Source organism: Pezoporus flaviventris, unplaced genomic scaffold (genome assembly GCF_033815535.1).
Source record: "Pezoporus flaviventris isolate CSIRO_AGI_PZ_B2104156 unplaced genomic scaffold, CSIRO_AGI_Pfla_v1 ptg000046l, whole genome shotgun sequence".
NCBI classification, from domain to species: domain Eukaryota; kingdom Metazoa; phylum Chordata; class Aves; order Psittaciformes; family Psittacidae; genus Pezoporus; species Pezoporus flaviventris.
In genome coordinates, this window is record NW_026892594.1 from 3,196,571 (window position 1) to 3,209,348 (window position 12,778).

Below are 12,778 nucleotides of genomic sequence, written 5' to 3' on the forward strand. Positions count from 1 at the left end.
TATAGAGATGTAGTTTAAGGGTGCACTGAGCTAATTTGCACTAGAGGTTTCACTCAAGATGCTCTACAAACATATTTCCTTCTCAGTTCTGAACTACAGCAGGCAGCAAGAGGATTACTAGTTGCAGGTACCTGCCACCCTCCTGCATTTGAAACAAGCAGCATTAATGCTCATCTACCTTACAGTAAGAGCAGTAAACAAGTTTCAAGTCAGAACACAGCTCTGACTTTCTCACCCGCTGTCTGCAGCACTCACACGGCAGCACACCATCAGCATTTAAACCTTGTGACAAAGAAAACTCCCTTCTAAACACTTGCACACATCAGGAAAACGATGCAGGAAACAGCTGTCCCACAGAGCCCTATGGAAAACGCTCTTCCAGAGTCATTCCCCTGCTTTGGAAGAAGGAAGAGCTCATGGAGACCCTGACACTTGTGGCTGCTGATTAAATACACAGATGAAGCCATCGCAATCCCTGGCCACTAGCCCTCTGCAAAGAGCCTGCCCTCCTGCAATAGGTGCCTCCAGTTCATTTGCTTACTGACTCCTTGAGTCATTACATTTTCAGGCCTTTTATTATCATCAGTGACCAAAACGTTTCAGCAAGAACTGAAGCCTGGCACTGCATCCCTGCTCTGCTACAAGCTGCACAAAGGGAAGCTTCAGTATGCTCTTTAGGAAAGTCTCCTCATTTCCCTCTCAGTTGTGACTGCACACAGCAAATACCTTAGGAAAAGCTTTTCCAAGTGGGTCTTCCCAGACTGATATTTCAAAAGGAGAGTGGCATTTTGCTATTAATGTTCTGATCCTGGAGATAGCTCGTACCTGTGCACACAGAGCCATCCTGGGACACACAGCACCAAATCCCTGACGTTCACGTCTACATCTGGATATGACTACTTAAACTACACATACAGGATGCTGTGCAGAGAGAGGGCAAACTAAGCTCTTCCAAGACAATGCTCTTCTTCCTCATGATACTCAGCAAAAGGAACATATGCTTAAGAATAAATGTCACAAGTGTTACGCCTTTAAAAGAGCCAGAAGATAAAAACTGTATTTCAACAACCACTTTGCCTCCACAGGATCGGTATTAATGGCATCCTCAAAATAAAAGAGGGCAAGAAAGTGGCTGTAATCTCATTTTCACCATCACAGACGTAGGTTCTGCTGCCACCTGCATGAAAACATGTTGGGTCACACTGTGAGAGCAGTTACTTGTTTAGAGAAGGCATTTGGGAAGAACTCTTAAGGACTTCTGCCTCATGGCTACTACCAGGGGTTGCATAAGACAGACATGAAGGAACTCAACTATGCCTAATCCCAGAGACCCAAAATCTAATCAGAAGGGCTTTATTTCTCTGGAAGAACGCATTAGTTGATAGGAACAACTTTGCATATATAGAATATTACTGTACATGTGCATATAGAATAAAGTTTTCCAAAGAGATGATCTACTGATTAATACTGTAAGGGCAGCTATGCTGAAAGCCGGTGCAGTGAAGAACCAAACTCATAGATCTCAAAAGCTAAATCAGAACTAAAGTCTTGTCTGTAACAAGTTTATCCCACCCTGACTACCTACAGCTTTAAAAACCATACCAGAACCTTCTAACTTTGGCTTTAAAGGCCCCAGTCACCATGAACGAGTCCCCTCCTTGCTCCTTCCTTTGCAATACCCTTATTTACAAGTTAATACTTAATTTAGAGATCAGCTACCAGAGTGCAGAGGTGTTAAATCCATACACAAAGTCACCTTATAGTACAAGGTAGAGGCATATAGTCTTGTCTAAGCTAAAAAGCAGTCTCTGCTCCAGCCTGCAAGCAGTAAGGGTGAGGTTCAGAGACTTCTTACGCACAGCCTGGCTATTTATACCCCCGCATGCAGTGGGCTGTGCAACATTTTCAGGTTCTCTTTGCAGTTTGTACTTCAGTTAATTCTGTCCTGATCACATCCAACGCTTTCCTGGAACATCACCAGCATCTTGAAAGATCTGCATGTAATTACATTCAAGCTCTCCCTGTCGCCGCTTGTCAATAACTGGCTTGTTTTGAAAGGAACTTTATACTTCAGTGCTCCCAAGTTTTAATGAGCTTTTTAAAGCAGGTAGTGCAGCACACACCAATGCAGAGTAACCATTTCATTCGGGCTCCTAAAGGACACAGAAGCAGAGGAAAGACCCTTGGCAAAGCCACAAAGCTTTCACTCTGGATTAACCTCTCTGGCCACAGGGTGCCTCTGCTGCTCCACAAACACGCTGGAGCTGAGCAAACAGCTTCTGCTGGTTAATGCCCAGCTGTAACCCACAAGCTGTAGTCGTGCGAGCCGAAATCGATCTGCTCGGGATAAAGGTAGGTCAGTATTTGATCATCCTGAAGTGCTCTCACTAACTGGGGCTGTCAGTCCCGCAGAAGCAATGTTCACCTCGCTCAGGCAATCATCCATTTATGCCATGCTACAAGAACACAAGGTGCCAGGCTTCGCATGCACCCTGATGCAGGGGACAATGGGTTTTGATTGAACTTCTGTAACACTGATCAAGCCTGACACAATGCTCTGCTCACCAGCACCACCATCCACAAAGCTTTTGGCGTTCCTAAAGTACTGTCTGCTCGCCATGGCTCCTACTCAGTCTAGCTGTATCTTTTGGGTTCAGCCTCATGTGAAGCCAAAGATGTACACACAGAAGTTTATGAAGGGCTTGCTTGAGTAGAAAACTGTCATCAAAAGCACGATTCACCATCTAACTGACACTGGAGAATACACAGGGAATGAGAACAAGTGATGGGGGAGCATAACAGCATTACAATTTGAAGTACCAGAGGGCTGCATTTGGACTGATTGCATTGAGAGTACCGAGTTTAATCTCAATGGAAAACCACTTCCAGCACCACCAGCATCTCCATTTGTACCATATAAGCTCTACTTTAGTTAACAAAGCATCAAAAGTAACACATCATAAAGCCCAGCAGTGACGTAAAACTTTCCATGTCACTGGAAAACACATTAAATGGCAATGTTTCAATGAAACAATTCCAACAGATTTCCTTTACTGCACCACATAGAGTGGATTCTCCCACCAGACATCTGATTTGCTGTCCACTGAAGCATACAACATCTAAACAGCCTCCTCAAGTTACAGGTTACCTAAAAACCCTGTGTTTGCATGGTCCTCCCTGAAGCCAAGCAAAGCCCAGCCTCCAACATGTTGTTCCTTCCTTTCTAAGTGATTAAACACTAATATGAGGTTATAAATTCATTTCTAACGTGCCAGGACTACAAAAGTCACACAAAGGACATGATCAAGAGGCAATACAACGCAATCAAAGCAAGCAGACACTCGAGCTCTGAAAAAGACACTTCACTAACTCGTTTTATTTCAGAGTCCAAATCATCTTTGCACACACAAGACTTCAACAGGAGTCATGTAGCCACGGTGGGTGCAGCAACGAAACCCCACTGGCATGAACAGCTCTGGACATAAAGCTTTGCAGTCTCATATCAATATTTACATCTGCCAGTTTGCACTGACAGCAAATGCAGAAAGATTCTGCTGCTGGGTATGTGTATCCTTCATTCCACTTGACAGTGCAGCACCAAGCCCTTACCTTGTTTATAAAGAAGGCTTTCAGCTAGGAAGAATACATATTCTATACATATGCATCAGCTTGCTTTCAAAAGGATGTATGCTAAAAAGGCCTCCCTAACATTCAGATCTAGGCCTAAAACGCATTTAGAAGTGAATGAGCTGCACTGCAGAGGGAGCAGACAAGCTGTTGGGAGCAATCCTCTTTACATTTACACATCGACAAACACTGCACACAGAAGCATAGGTGCGTGTAAACGAAGACAATCTGCTTCAGATATCCTACACCCAAGCCAGAGTCAGGTTGCAGAGGCTGGGATGCTTGTGATGGAAGACCCAGTCCTGCCAGTACCCGCACGGATTCCCACTGGAAGAGTACAGCAGCAAAACCAGAACATCCATTGAAAAGGGGCAGATGAGCACTGCACTCCTGTTGAAGTTGTTCCCTTGGTTTCTCTGAGGTACCCACTTGCCTGGCAGGTTTAAGTGGAAGCTCCAGAGAACAGGAGATAGGCAGGCAGGTATTCAGGTTTAAATGGGGTATCAGATGCAGTTACTCAGCCTGATTCTGGGATGAGGGGGCACATAGGTTGTAACACATGCTCCCCTTCACAGACACACTGCAATACAAGACTCAAGACACAACATTACTATCACCTCAACACGTGCCAGTGTCCTGCCTCCAAGTTATTCAGCTGCTGAGGATGGAGTTGTAGGATAAAGCAATATACCATGACTAGCTACAAATGAGCAAAGAACAACCTTCCCCACTTCCTCACAACCCCCCAAATCAAATCCATCATCCTTAATTCCAGACAACCCACAATTTTCCCCTATAGGTAATCACTGCATGATTGGGTTTTATTTTTTATCCTCTTCCCCCCCCCCCCCCCCCCAAACTTTTCTTTCAATCTTCCATTTGCTAACTCAAAATCCAAAGTCAGAAAAAATATATATATTTAGTCAGAAGTATGTCAGTTACATTTTATTAACCTACTCCAAGGGAAAAGCTTCAGGGATTCACCATACAAGTATAAAACCCCTTGCAAACACCTAGGGGTTACTATATTACTTCATCCCAGCAGTCAATCAATGCAGTAAAAAAATGAAAATACTGAAAGTGGATGCTTTTCCCCTCTTCCATATGTCCAGTGATTGCTCTGTTACAGCGTGATGAGGTCCACCAGGTTGCCTTTAGGAGGGGTCATGTTGTCTGGAAAGAAGTTGACTAGTGTGTCAAAGAGCTGAGTTCTCTGCGCATACGTGTGGTCGACATCTGAGAATCCTGGAGGAGAAAGAAAAGGGGAAATGAAGTCAGTGCTCACTGCTCCAAATGTGGAATAGGCTGGCTGACCATGGTGGACAGATGTTCATATATTCATAGAATGGTTTGAGTTGGAAAGGACCATCAGATCATCAAGTTCCAAAGCCCCTGCCATGGGCAGGGACACCTCACACTAAACCATCTCACCCCAAGCCTCTGTCTAACCTGGCCTTGAACACCAACAGGGATGGAGCATTCACCACTTCCCTGGGCAACCCATTCCAGTGCCTCACCACCCTCACAGGAAAGAACTTCTTCTTTATATCTAACCTGAACTTCCCCTGTTTCAGTTTTAACCCATCACCCTTTGTGCTATCACTACAATCCCTGATGAACAGTCCCTCCCCAGCATCCTAGTAGCTCCCTTCAGACACTGGAAGCTGCTCTGAGGTCTCCACGCAGCCTTCTCCTCCAGGCTGAACAGCCCCAACTTCCTCAGTCTGTCTCCATACAGGAGGTGCTCCAGCCCGCGATCATCCTTCATGGCCTCCTCTGGCCTTGTTCCAGCAGTTCCATATCCTTCTTATGTTGAGGACACCAGAACTGCACACAGTACTGCAAGCGGGGTCTCACAAGAGCAGAGTAAAAGGGCAGGATCACCTCCTTCAACCTGTTTGCTGTTTCTACCTCTGCTAACAACCAAGGCCCCCAGCTCTCTGGCCTACTACTATGAGCATAGACACACACACAGACCAGGCCACCCCAAGCCAACGCTGAAATCAAACTATATGAAAAGTAATAAGCAAACGGCTGTCAAGCTCACTGACAGCCCTGAAGAACTGCAGGAAGCAAGAACCCTCAGGAGGCTGCTCTGATGTCCCAGAAAACAAAATCTCTGCAGCTATTTTTATTTGGTGCCTCATTTCTTCTGTCCTCAGGCTTTCCTCATTATCTTCACGACTGTCTCACCTAGAACTGGTCCTCGTCTTGCATGCAGTTCTTCTCTAGACAAGCTCTGCTGACGGCAGGAGCCCCAAATCAGAGCTGCGTCTTGGCACGAGGGTGCTTGCTCTACAAACCCCTTTTGTGAAGTGCTGCCTCTCAAAAGGGGAGGGTTTAGTCTGGAGTATTGCTTATCCAAATCCTCATACTAAAACCATCAACAGCAAGAACAATAGAGCAGGCTATACAACTATTTCCTCTGCTTTGTATGACTTCCATCAGTGGGATCTCCAAGGAATGCTTATTAATTCAGTGAACTCACTCTTCAGTTAATCAGAGTCAAGCAAGTTAATCAAATCAAGGAGGGCTTGGGGTTTTTTTGGTTGTATTTTAGAAGCACCGCTTGATAGACGTATCTGTAGAGCCAACCTCTGAACAAAGTGTTGTGTCAAGAAGTAACCCATCTTTCAGAACACTTAAAACTAGGGGAGAAAACAACGTTCCGAAACTTAGGTTTTCTTCCTTTAAGGAATCCATCATATCACATCAACTAAATAAGACCTTCCAAATCACACGAGCTCAGCTGAGCTTCCTCATCCAGCTGGGCTGACAGTGGAGTGGGCTTTTTCCTTCCATCAATTGCTTAGATTGGGAATTGCTGGTTCATTAAAAACTGAAGGCATCCACGCTCCTTAGCAAGAGCTCGGTGACTTGAGAACACATTATAAGACGTAAATTATGCTTATAGCCTTCCTATAGCTTGTCCAGGATTAATCTCTCGACTGTTCAGAAGAGTTAACTGGACAGAAGAGTGAAACAAATTGTGGCTTTGGCTCAGAGCTCCTGTTTCCAGCCCTCCACACCACTGTTCTCTGCGCTCTTGACATTCTGCCCACAGAACTAGTTCTGCAAAGAACAGGGTGAACCGAACTGCTCCAGGAACTGCAGTTATCACAGCAAACAGAGCTGTAGCCACGCTGTGACATTCCCAAGTGACGAGACAGGAGGGGCTTTATTCTGACCAAAGCTGCTGTTTATTTGGGGGAGGCATCAGTTGTAATAAGAGCCACAAAATGAGCCCAGGAGGCACAGGTTTAAAACCACTGGAGGCACAGGGGCACTGGTCAGTATAAATACTCTCTCTAAGGTCTATGCAATGGCATTTTGCATTTTCAAACCAAAAAGGGCTGATGTGAACTGTAACATTTGATATGAAAACCAGTCGAAACTAATAGCAATTATCAGAGGGAACACAGTCTAATTCTTCTGATACACAATACTCACCGAGAGTGGTGAAATCCGAGCCAGACTTAAATAACGCTGAGGCAAGAAGCTGAAACTGCAGGAGAGGAGGGACAAAGGAAAAAGTGTTATTAACAGCACACAGGAGAAAAACTAAAAGATTCATAGATGTCAGAGTGGTTTTGGAGTTGCTGAGTTCTCTTTGCACAGTCCTTGGAGCTACTGTGCCATACATGTGAATAACTGCAGCAACTTTCATATGAGCAACACAATTTGTCACCTTGGCAAAGCAAGCTGGATGGTTTTTCCTAGAATTAAGAGCAGTGTTGAAGCAATGAAAGGTACCTGACTGGGAGCCCTAAAAGCTGGTTTTGCATTTACTCTTTTTTGCCTCTCTGGCAGATACCAGAGAGCAGGATTAAGGTAGAGCCTCTTGCACACACAACCACAACGTGGTACAGCCCCAGCAAGGATTACACAACACGAGAACAGGGTAACTGCTAGAGCGCAGAATCAAGTTCCTGAACACAGAGGAAGCTTTATACGGCCCCAACCTTTCTGAACTGCCAGAGAACTCGTGCCACAATGTCTTTTTAACTAAAGAAACCCCATCATAATAAATACTTCTACTGGGAACATCAGAATCACGAACCAAACCATTTTAGGTAACGCATTCATAGTTTTATTCTCCTTTCATGTCTTACTGATAGTGAACATGGAATCTTCCTCTGCCTCTGGCTGCTCTTGTCAGTTACCCACATAGAGACAAAGCTTTGTGCTTTGTCATGTTTCCTTCAAGAATTAGAAGATTCCTTAAAGGCTTATAATCTTTTGCCACTTCTGTGCATGTCTTTACAGCACACAGCCCAAAGGAAAGAAGAAGGGGGGGGAAGAAAACAGAAGAGAAGCAAATATGTTCAGAGAAGGAGTGGGAAGGACAGCCAGGAATTACATAGCCATCGGTTTAATTTCAATTGCAAGATAAAATGGGAACCCAGACAATTTGCAGGCATGTAGGAGTGAGGAAGGTGATGAGTAGCAGCCAATGTGGATTTGGCAACAACAAGTTGTATCACATCAAACTGAGTTCTTCTGCAAGGCAGCAGGCCCTATGGAGGGGACCTGGCAATTGACATTGTACATTTTGACTTTCATAGGACTTCTGATGCTTTTATACGGTATTTAAGACAAATTATCATAGCCTCATCTAGATTAAACTAACAGGGAACAGCAAGTGAGGCAAATGACTTTACTGGTGGTAGGCATCACTGGCTTGACATCAAAATGGAGCCATGAATCACAAGTGATGCACTTGCGCCCCAGGGTCAGCATCACTTTGGGTTTTCAGTGAGAACCTCCTGAACAGAACAGGACACATTCACTGGGTCCACAGACCTCACACCACACTCAGACAGACTGACAGCATGGCAGCAGACAGGCTGCAGACTGCTTCTTTATTTCATCCAGCTTATAAAAACACAGAACCCCAGCCTGGTTTGGGTTGGAAGGGACCTTAAGGCTCCTCCAGCTCCAACCCCTGCCATGGGCAGGGACACCTTCCACTAGAGCAGCTTGCTCCAAGCCCCTGTGTCCAACCTGGCCTTGAACACTGCCAGGGATGGGGCAGCCACAGCTTCTCTGGGCACCCTGGGCCAGCGCCTCAGCACCCTCACAGGGAAGAGCTTCTGCCTAAGAGCTCATCTCAGTCTCCCCTCTGGCAGGTTCAAGCCATTCCCTTTGGCCTGTCCCTACAGACCCTTGTCCAAAGCTACAGTGATGGCTCAAGGCACAGTTCACCAGGGCAAAGTGCAAATCACCCTGAACAGGAAAAAACAGCTATACCAAACAGATTGGGGTGCACAGGCTCTGTGAAAACACATTTAGGAGTTGAAATAGATCAGCATCACCCTATAGCAAAAATGACAAATGCACAGAAAATGCATGCAATGGAGTGGGATCTTCACATAAATTGAGTACTCCTGCTGCTAGGCTTGGAAGTCTCGTCTACAACAAGGCAACCACTTTTGGATGCTCTCTACCAAGTAGAAATATATAAAGAAAGCACTAGGAAAACAATCAAGTGGTCTGAAACATGAAGCTCTTGTAAAGAAAGTTCAAAGGAGTCAAGGTTGCAGAACCACCACAGAATATCCAAGGAGAAAACTGCAAGAGTCACAAATGCAAAAGGTTGCTACAAAAAGGTAAATCTATACCTAAGTACAAGAAATCACAAGAATACTTCAGCAAGATCAGTATCAACATGACACCAAGAGAAAACCCAGTGTAAAATAAGGCCAGTGGCGTACCAGAATAAGTCTGCATCTTCTGGAGAGGCTACAACATGCAGGTAATACTGGAGAGGTATTTAAGAACAGGCGAGATAGATAGAGGATTGACAAACTGCACAACACAAGTAAGAGGTTGATTAAGTACCCTCTTGAGTGGGAGGTCTGGTTATATGAATCAAAGGGGACTGCAATGCTACATGTGTATTTCACCACTAGCCTAACTTGGCTCCAAATCAGCAATGTACTTAACCAGATGCCCAGCATAAATAGCTCAAAAAGTTCCAATAGAACCTGTGGCTAAATCCATGCTGCTCCTGATAGCAAATGCCATGTCCTGGCCATCTTTCCATCCCACACAATTGCCTTACAGGCCCGCTGCCAACTGCCTGGTAGCACATGAAGCATGGCTCTGCTGGGACAAAGCGGATCCACATGCTCCGAGGGGTTCCCTTGCCTCCCCCAGCAACGGGGCAGCCATCCTGCTGTGAACAGAAAGCAAGCCATGCTTGAGGCTGGGGCTCAGGATGCCCAGCTAAGAGAACATATAAGCAGGATTCAGTCAGTAACTCGCTGAACTGAGACCAAAAATCCCTGGAAAAGCTCTTTCGCCAAGTATTCCAGCCTCATCTGCACAATGCATGATGGATTTTCACGGCTACCAGTTTGCTTCCAGCTGTGTGGGGAAGCAATATCCAGTCTCCTCCTTCATCGATGACACTGCACTTCAGTTAACATTGAGGTTTCTTGTTTTGTTTGTTCTGAAGTTATATTTTATGCATTGTTTCACATTTAAAAAGCTCTTTCTCACACCGAAGTCAAGCACCTAAGTTACAGGCATCAGTTATGGACAGCACTGAGCCTAAGCTGGTTCATTCTGCATTTGCATTACAATGCCAACTAACCCCAGGATGTTCTCTCAAAGGACCCCATCTCTTTTTCCCACACATGGGATGGTTACTGCTTCCTCAAGACCAGGTTTCCCACAGAGTGTTCACAGCATATATCCAATGCTTTATTTTTTCCCCTGAAGCTCAAACTCTGCTCTAAAGAAGGAATTCATTTCCTCATCAGGTTTTCCATCATATTAATTGTTATCACAATAGACGCCCTTCAAATCCTGGTTAATTTTGGGCCCCCTATTTGAAACAGCCAGAACCTGATTTCTCAACACACCCAGTATTATGCAACAGCTCCTGAGTTCACTTGCAAAAGCTCTCAAGCAAACCACACCTCGGATCTCTCCCATCAGGCCCCAGACTGAAAGACCTAATGAATGACCACCTAGGAAAACCCATTTGCTTAACGTCACATAGCAACACCACTACAGAGGACAGAGCAGAAGCATCCAAGTGCTCTGATCACAGCACCACCTGTTTTCTGCTGACAATCCCTCTGCCTCGCTGCCTTCATGCATTCCAAATGAAGTCTCTGTTCAGAAGACAACAGGTCCCTTTTGTTATACAACTAACTTCTCTTTCAGAGACCAAACGCACCTTCTGAACTGAGGCCGGGGTTCCTTGGAGATACATCTATCTGGATAACTAATATAAGGTTATATTAGTTATATACATATATTAGTTATAGATATCTGGCTAATAGAAAGTTAATGAATATAATCAACCACATTCAGAGAGAGGCCAGATTAAGACATAAGTAATACTAATTCTGGCACTTCCCAAGCTATGGCCTTTGTGTTCCCAACAATACTGTTCTTTCACCAGCTGTGTGCACTTTAAGCTGTTTCTACCTACAGCAAAAAAGCAATTCTGCCATATAGAAGTCTTGGTATATTTGCTGCATGCCTCTGCCAAATGAAATAGTTAAAGGGGAATGAGTAACTCCTGCTTGGGATACCTGGCAGGTTGGATGAATCAGACATAATTATCCCTCTGTAATATACAGCAAGTGCTCAGATCACAGCATAAAACAGTTCCTCGGCCTTGACCAGTTCTGTCGTAGCACAGCTCAAAGCAGCAAAGAGAGGCTCAAATCCTTTGAGGAGGGAGCCATCCCTCGCTGAAGTTGGGAGGGCTGAATGCTGTTTCTGAAAGGCTCCTCGTCTCCAAAACCTCTCCTCCTGCAGCACTCAGCCTCTGAAGCTTTACAAAGAATCACAGCAGGACACGAAGAGGAGAAGCATGCTTTTCTTAGCTCCTTCCTAGAACTATTTTTCCCATTTGGGTTTCAATTTTCCCAGAAATATCAGTCTAATGCAGACTCAAACAATACTTTTGGGCCCCGCTGGCTTTATCTGGCAAATTTATTGGAGACAAGGTCTTAAGAATGGAAAGTATGAAGCAGCCTTGAACAGGGGCCTCCTGCCTCAGTCTACAGGCTAGTCAGGCCTCAAATTGGCCTCCAGGTCCTTGCTCTTTCTCCTACTATATTCCAAGAAAAACATACTGCAAGTTCTGCTTGCAGTCATGGGATTGAGCTTCACCAGGAGCTGAATCTCAATGTACAAACTCATCTTGCTCTCCTTTACATGGACAGCACTAGCCATTTTTTGTACTATCTTCATTTCTCCTAGAGCCCACTCAGCAGGGTATGTCCAGGAATGATGACTCTAGCGCTCAAGGAACATCATCTATAGCCTTGGAGAGTGGTGAGGCACAGGAACAGGCTGCTCAAGGATGCTGTGAACGCTCCATCCCTGGCAGTGTTCAAGGCCAGATTGGACACAGGGGCTTGGAGCAACCTGCTCTAGTGGAAGGTGGCAGGGGGGTGGAATTGGATGAGCTTTAAGGTCCTTTCCAACCCAAATCCTTTATGATTCTATGATTTCAAGCAGAATCACAGTCAAAGAGAACTGGGTTTGCATTTATGGCAACAGCAGAGGCAGAGTTGGCATAGAGCCTATGGCCACTAAAACATGTACTGCATGATACCCGTTATTTGCAGTCATCTACTTCATTTGGAATAATAAAACCCCCAGAAATAAAACTATAATCCTATTAACATACCTAAAATTCATAACAAAGGAGGAAAAATCTGGGAGTATGTTCCTACTATCAATCATTCGTGCTACTTTAAACAAAATTGGTTACTAACACCAAAGCAAGATTCAAGAACAGCCTGTTTGTTTTCTTTGGCACCCAACTCAAAACAGCTGAAGGGACTTGCCTAACTAAGTTAGAATAAATTCTCTTACAAAGCAAGTCAGCCTTGCCTCAAAGTGCAATTCTGCTTGTAATATAACATTACCCATATACCAGTCCATAAAACATGAAACCACATATACCAGCCTCCAAAAGCACAACAGCATGAAGTCTGGGATAAACCTATTCAACTTGGTCCTTCCCAAGTTTAACAGTTGGCCTAAAGAGAAGGGAAACAACAGGCAGAAACCAATTCCCTTAGGATTTGCCATGCTAAGAAGCCTTACAACATTCCAGCCCTAACTATTCTATGATTCAACAGCTGTAACCAGCCCAGAACAAGCCGATTAGATATAC

The 12,778-nt window shown here is 44.8% G+C and overlaps 1 protein-coding gene and 1 long non-coding RNA gene across 5 annotated transcripts in view; one reads left to right on the forward strand and one right to left on the reverse strand.

Annotated features, from left to right (window-relative positions):
- LOC133276801 (uncharacterized) overlaps window positions 1–12,778 on the forward strand; it is a 459,153-nt gene that overhangs the window by 137,303 nt on the left and 309,072 nt on the right. The window lies entirely within an intron of this gene.
- The window catches only part of MKLN1 (muskelin 1), a 109,833-nt gene continuing 101,612 nt past the window's right edge, over window positions 4,558–12,778 (reverse strand). For all 4 annotated transcript variants that reach the window (XM_061467966.1, XM_061467967.1, XM_061467968.1 and 1 more), the window contains 2 exons: window positions 7,078–7,132; window positions 4,558–4,872 (listed from right to left, as the gene is read on the reverse strand). In XM_061467966.1, coding sequence (XP_061323950.1) covers window positions 4,751–4,872; window positions 7,078–7,132 — 177 coding nt within the window. In that variant the 3' untranslated portion in view covers window positions 4,558–4,750. The remainder of the gene's footprint in view (window positions 4,873–7,077; window positions 7,133–12,778) is intronic.